At 42.0% G+C, this 7,240-nt stretch overlaps 1 protein-coding gene across 2 annotated transcripts; it reads right to left on the bottom strand.

Annotated features, from left to right (window-relative positions):
* Window positions 1–236: 236 nt before the first annotated feature.
* LOC133484526 (uncharacterized) lies at window positions 237–6,799 on the bottom strand. 2 transcript variants are annotated; one of them, XM_061787278.1, is made up of 3 exons: window positions 6,646–6,799; window positions 2,377–3,330; window positions 237–878 (listed from the first exon to the last, which is right to left on the bottom strand). In XM_061787278.1, exons 2-3 carry the CDS (start codon window positions 3,326–3,328, stop codon window positions 508–510), a joined length of 1,323 nt encoding a protein of 440 aa, XP_061643262.1. In that variant the 5' UTR covers window positions 3,329–3,330; window positions 6,646–6,799; the 3' UTR covers window positions 237–507. The 2 variants fall into 2 exon arrangements, with proteins under 2 accessions (XP_061643262.1, XP_061643252.1); XM_061787268.1 differs by lacking the exon at window positions 6,646–6,799 and adding an exon at window positions 6,486–6,639.
* Between the last annotated feature and the right edge of the window lie 441 nt (window positions 6,800–7,240).

Here is a 7,240-nt window from a genome sequence, read left to right as displayed (position 1 = left end):
TGTTTTTATGAAATGCTTGAGAGTTTAATTTAAATCCCATTAAAATAAAAATAATGTGTTTTGCCTGGCCCTTCATGTTTTCTTTAAAGAATTGTACCCATCTTACAAATTCTCCCCAGGTAATCAAACATGTGAACACAACTGTGTTTTCTTGTTTACTAAATAAAAGTAGGGCTGTGAAGAGCAAGTAAATAAAAATAAAGTATTGTGTTCAAATGAAATGCTTAACTTCAGAATAATTCTTTGAAAAAACATGTTTTTATCATATGGGTAAAAGCAAAATCATGCATTGTAAAAATGCGTTATACATAGGGAGATGGGTTTTCCAGAATTTTGAGGTCAACTTTGGGGGTGCGTAATATACATGGGTGCACATTATACATGAGAAAGTACGGTACATTTTAAAAGCCAATGTGTCTTAAAATTTAAAAAAAAAAAACCCTGCTAAATAATGCAAGAACTATGACAGAACTGAATGACAGAGTGGGCCGAATGTCCGGTCCAGTGTTAGAGCAACATGAGCTCGTCTTCCTCCTCAGCCTCTTCAATCAGCCTCCGTGCTCTTTTCCTCCCAGCTCTTGTCTCCTTGGTCTCCTCCTTGACCACCAGCAGCCCCCCTCTGCCTTCCTCGCCCGTCACCAGTCCCAGTCCCCCGCCGTGGCCTTCCTCGCGGGCAGCGCATCGGCTGCAGTGCCTCCGGAAGCCGACCAGGAAGTGGGACCTGAAGCAGCAGAAGGGGCAGGCGAAGCGTCCCGGGCGGTGAGCCGCTCGGACGTGCTGCAGGAGTCGGCTGGGCAGGAAGAAGGAGCGCTTGCAGTCTTTGCATCTGTACGGACGTTCCACGTTGTGGCTGCGCACCACGTGGTTGATGACAAAACCTGCACATAAACACGGGAGTGAGTTCAAGTTCCAGTCGCCACCTTTTAATGTACGTTAGTACCCAGGAATCTGGAAATTCCGCTTTCAATTATCACTCCAAAAAACGAAAGTGACTGTTACTTTTGTGTTTTCTAATCAAACACACAAACAAAAATGGGGGGGGAAAGTCCAGTTATCATATTTCAATTTTAGGCTCAGATCAAAAATACGAAATGGAAAAACAGGCCATGGGACTTAATTTTTTATACAGTGGTACCTTAAAGGTTTAATTCGTTCCGTGACCACGACCCGTAACTCAAATCACTCGTATCTCAAATAAAATTTCTCCACTGAAATGAATGGAAATGCCATTAATCTGTCCCAGCCCCCCAAAACACCAACATTTGGTTTATAAATAAGTAAAATAGCAGTATACCGTGTTGTGTATGAAAACCAGGGATGCATGACAAATTATCGGACAGATAATTATCGAGCCGATTCGAAGAATTATGACGTCATATTGATACATCTGATAACATTAAAACTAGCTCAGTAGAATAAAAATAGTAGAATAAAAATTAAAATCCAGTGAAGCGAGGTCCATAAACATACATTTACATCATTATTTATTAGTTTAGCGTGTCTTCAGGCTATAATGACCATCCATGCAGCTAGGAAGTTGGTGGTATACGTCACGTGTGTGACTTCGCTCATCTACAAACGACACTATTGATTTATGACCACAAGCTTGCTGGTCACAAAATAATTCGTATTTGTTCAACTTCTATTTGAAGTTAAGTCGTTTGTATGTGTCACAATTGCTAACCTGTCAGACGTTCTCTGGACTCGTTGACGACAATGTTCAGCGAGGCGGGCTTCTTTTGAAGTACAGTGTCTTTCAGCTTGCGCTGAGAGTGGGGTGGTGTGGTGTCTCCATATTCTTAACAAACATGGTGCAACGGGCCAAAAGAATTGAGGCAGACTGTGTCTGCACACACACATACACAGTGTCTCTTTCACAGCCGCTCATACGCATACGAATAACCTTCCCGGTAAAGTTACATTGTGTCATATAAAATGAAGCTATTTCTGTTCCATTTGGCAAGATCTTTGGATTATTTTGACACTTTGTGATATCTAAAGGGTCTGAAAATGAATAAAACCCATATTTGTCCACCCGATGTTGATCAGCTGAAAATCACGTGATCGGATCAGGACATGCCTAGTTTCAACTCTAAAACTGTGCTAATCTCAGATCCAAAGTGATCGCCATCTACTTGCATCTGTTAGTAGTTTACAAACCTGAATTTCACAGACAAGCAGCTGAGCTGACCTGTTGAAAAATGTAACTGACAAATATATTTGTCCATGGCAGGCAGTAAACGGTAGGATGCCACTTGACAATAAGAAATGTCCACGGCAGCGAATGAAATAAAAGAGTCACTTTTTCATTTTTGGATTTTCAATTTCCAATTGAAAGTAGAAAGAACAAGTGACGTGACCATTCTGAGGACTCACCTTTCCTTTTAGTCTTCCAGCCGCAGATGAGGCAGACGTAGCGGCTGGAGAAGAAGCCGACCACTTTGGCCGTCGCCTCCAATTCCTCTTTCAGATGGTCTCCGCTCAGACCGTCCTCGTCGTCTTCGTCCGCACCGGCGCTCGGATGACGTTTGAAGCATGAAGCGGTATCGTCTTGTCTGATCCTCTGGACGACAAACTCCCTGGGGATACTGTGTTTTCGCACGGCATGGTTGATGGCCACGACTTTCAGCTTGTTTTTCCACCAGTTGCAGATCAGGCAGCGGTACCAGTCGCCGTCGAAGAGCAACACGCTTTCGTCCGCGTCGCTTATCATCCTCTCGGAGACGCCGTCCTCATCCTTCACATCCTCACCGCTGTTGTGGCTCTGTGGAGTTGTTTCATCCGCATCATTGCCTTCTTTCAGATCCTCGTCTACTTCCTTCACTTCCTCGTCCGCTTCCTTCACTTCTTCCTCCACTTCCTTCACTTCCTCATCTACTTCCTCCTCTTCCTCCTTTACTTCCTTCCCTTCCTCCTCTAGTTCATTCCCTTCATCGTCCGCATCTTTCCCTTCCTCATCTGCTTCCATCCCTTCCTCGTCTGCTTCCTTGTCCCCCTTTTCGCTCCCGTCGTCCTCCACGTCAGCTCGTCCCCCCACCGTTGCCGTCTCGTCCATGCAGTGTTTAGAGATGATGTGCTGGTACAGTTTGGTGAAGTCGCGGCTGGTAAAGAAGCAGTCGGCGCAGTGGAACAGTCGGGCGCCGCTCTGGTACATGATGATGTTGCCGAGGCGACCCATCGCCACGCTGTCCAAATAGGTGGGATGGGCGACGGCAACGTGGGACAGCTGGTGGGCGTGACATTTGGCGAAATTGCCACAGAGGGGACACTGGAGGTGGGCGGCCACGCCAGCGCCTGCTTCCCCTCCAGTCTGCTTGCCGAGCGACATGACTGCCAGGTGGGACACAACAGGGAAATTTAGTCCATAGCTTACTAGTGCACCGAATTGTCCATGTACTATTACGCACTTTGTCGTTAATGCTAAGACAATTCAGTATAATAGTCAAAATAGTGATTCGATTTTTTACACACGACGGTATGACATTTCTTCACACGAATAAAATGACTGCATCTTTTTAGTAGTGAGACAGAACTGTGTAATAGTTGCTAGATGTTCACTAGCAGAATTTGATGTCACTAGTAGTACGAGTAGCACACTGTTGTCAACTAGTGCAATTTGGCCTCCCTAGTAACATGTAGTTCTACTAGTACCTAGTCATTCGACTAGTGCCCAGAAATGTCAAAGTAGTGCAAGGCAGTAATGGAAAAGTCATTGGTAGCAAATAATTGTTCTACTAGTGCACTGAATTGCCCATGTACCAGTGTGCTCTTTGTCATCGCTAGTAAGATCAGTCACCACACTAGTAGAACAACTAGGGTGGATTAATAGAACTACATGTTACTAGTAAGGCAAAACTCCACTAGCTGACATCTGCACACTACTAGTTACTACTAGTGCAGTAGTAGTGAAATGCAAGACATAAACTAGTCGAATTTTGTATCACAAGCAATACTGGTAGCATGTAGTTGTCAACAGCTTTGTATCACTAGTAACATGCAGTTGTTCTACTGGTGCCTCCTAGTCATCCTACTTGTTCGCAGACATGTCAAGAGGTAGTGGAAAGAACGTCACTAGTAAGACAGTTGTTCTACTAGTGCACTGAATTGTCTTACTAGTGAGAACAGAGAGCATACTAGTACATGGAAATTCAGAGCACTAGTAGGACATTGAATAAATGCTGAAACTGTTTGCCATACAAGGAAGACATGCATCATTTAACCATATGGTCAAAACGGATAATGTAATTTCTTTATATACAGACCCTTTCCAAAAAATGTCAATATCATGGAAAAGTTTATTTCCATAATTCCATTCAAAAAGTTTAACTTTTATAGATTATACTGTAGAGTCAGGGCCCTCAATTTAAACAATATCAAGTACTTATTTGTTTATTTTTACATAATTTGGGCTTCCAGCTCATAAAGCCCACGAAATCAGGAATTCAAAAGAAATCACCATTTACTTCTCAGTTTTTGTAGAAAAAAAAAGAAAAGAAATTAGGGTCACATTAAATCAATCAAAATATGGTACTTTCAAAATGATATGTTACTCTTCAATACTTGGTTGGGAATCCCTTTGCTTTCATCACTGCCTTGATGCCTTAAACAGCTAACCTACAATTCCATTGCAACATGCTGCCAATTTTTTTGTCTTGAGTTTGCTGTCACATTTCTGTCGGGCCAATTATATATTACTCGTGCACTCACTGTAGTAGTCTCGCCACGCTGCACTATTTGCATATCTGTTGTTGACCAATTGGCCACTCATGCCAGAGTAGCATCTGCTGCATTTGCACACTGATTGAGGAGTATCTGCAACATTTGCACAATCAACATTGTCCCAGGTTATCGCACTGCTCGCTTGAAGTCCTGGTGCCCTTTGCACAATGGTCATTGCACCGGACTATTGCTATATTAGTCATTCAAACTGCACTAAGTGCTGGAGGACTCTGCATCTTTTTGCACAATTGTCAAAAAAATAAATTTGTACCGGAATTACCATATAACTCGCAACCCTTTATTGCTCAGTGACTTTTTCTCAATGTCTTTATGTCTCAAAAGTGGTCTCTGTCAATTGACTGTCTGTTGTCGTACTAGAGCGGCTCCAAATACTGGAGACAAATTCCTTGTGTGTTTTTTGGACATACTTGGCAAATAAAGATGATTCTGATGCGCCATGGCTTAGAGGCAATCAGCCTGTGGCATTGCCTGGGAGTTATGGAAGCCCAGATTTCCTTGATGCTTGCTGTCAGTTCTTCTTTGTTTAATAAATACTTGAAATTGTTTAAATTGTGGGCCCTGAATCTATAATCTCTGAAAGTTCCAACTTTTTTCAATGGAATTATGGAAATAAATACACTTCCATGATGTTAAACTTTTTGGAAAGGGTCTGTATATAGTTTTAAACAAAAATCATCAGACCGTAACACATTTTCCCACTTGTTTGGGACAGTTCAAGTGTGTTTTTTTTTTTAATTTTTTTTTTTACAATTTTGAAACCAAAGTTGAACTTTTGGGCCGAAAGGTAAGTTTGGGTGTTTCCACATCTTGAACTGGGGCCTTGGTCATGGTGGAGGAAATTATGAACAGTTCCAAGTAGCAGGCAGTATTAGCACAAAGCGTTCAATCTTCTGCTAGAAAGAAAAGGGGGGCGGATCAGGAAAAGCCTACTAGAGGATCTGAACTGATTTACGGTTAATCAGAGGCACTTAAGAGGGTGTGCACACTTATGCAACCACGTTTTTATGTTCGCTCTCTAAAAGATTTGCTGTCCATCCATTTCCTTTCCCGCTTCTCCTCACTAGGATCGCGGGCGTGCTGGAGCCTATCCCAGCTATCTTTGGGCAGGAGGCAAGGTACACCCTGAACCGGGCGCCAGCCAATCGCAGGGCACATACAAACAAAACAACCATTCGCACTCACAATCACACCAATGGGCAATTTAGAGTCTCCAATCAACCTACCACGCACGTTTTTGGGATGTGGGAGGAAACCCACCCAGGCACGGGGAGAACATGCTAACTCCACACAGGCGGGGCCGGGATTTGAACCCCAGTCCCCAGAATTGTGAGGCACATGTGCTAACCAGCCGCCCAAGATGTGTTGTTTTTTTTTTTTCAATTGAGTTGGACAAGTTATACGTCACAATATTGTTTAGAAATGATTGATCTTGGTCTAATTTAAACAGTATACATTATTTCAGTATATTGAACAGAGCGGGACAGGGAAATAAGAGCCTCAAATATTAACAATAATGTATTGACTACACTATTACTGATCGCATTACTAATAGCACATGTGCGTACTTGTTGGAAAAGCTTGTTCAAGCGGACCACGCTTGAATTATTACGATTAACCACACTGTAATAACTGACTTAATGAAAAAAAGCAACATATAAGTTATTTGTTTGGTGTCCCTTCTATTCTTCCAAAAACAATGTTGTAGCCAACGGCGAACGGGTTAATATACAATATGTATTGTGTACCTTGTTTTTCGGGCTCACTCGGACGGACACGCCCGTGCCGGTTGCCGTTCATGGCGTCCAACTGCTTGTCCAGTTCAATTTAAAATTAGAATGCCAGTGCAAAAAAAAAAAAAAACGCAACATTCTATTTTCCGACAAAACATCCGGAACGTGTACTCACCCCTTTAGCAACGCGTTGCTGTGACGGCTCAACTTGCCTCGAAGTGACCAATTACAATGTGGGTTTCTTGTTCTCTCGCTCCTTGAACCAGTCCAATCGCAGCGTCTCTTTGATTTCGCGCTATGAGACTGGCCAATCACAACTCTCTCTCGTTCTAATCGCGACAGTTATCGCGATATCTGGCGCATTCGACTACTATATATTTAAAAATATAAATAAATTACTGATTGCCTCCCTGTGTATTGATTCAACTGCTGTGCAAGCAAAAATGACTTTTAAGTTGAAGTACAGGAACCTTTGTAAAATATATATTTAAAAAAGACTGATAAAGGTAGAAGTATTTGTTCAAATCCTATAATTAAGTTAAAAAGTACAGACACTGAACTCTAGTTGAGTGCAAAAGTAAAATGATTTTTTTATTGTTATATATTATATACATTGGTGTAAAAGTACGTATCTACACTCTGAACTACAGTAGAAGTACAGATACTTGTGTTTAAAAAAGATTGGTAAAAGTAGACGTACTGATTCAACTCTTGTACTAATGTAAAAGTAAAAAAAATGCATATTTGGAAAAGTATTTAATATACAAGAG

This window comes from Phyllopteryx taeniolatus, chromosome 1 (assembly GCF_024500385.1).
Source record: "Phyllopteryx taeniolatus isolate TA_2022b chromosome 1, UOR_Ptae_1.2, whole genome shotgun sequence".
In the NCBI taxonomy this organism is placed as follows: Eukaryota; Metazoa; Chordata; class Actinopteri; order Syngnathiformes; family Syngnathidae; genus Phyllopteryx; species Phyllopteryx taeniolatus.
Note: the sequence above shows the minus strand (reverse complement) of the source record. Positions and strands in the feature narration are given on the sequence as shown.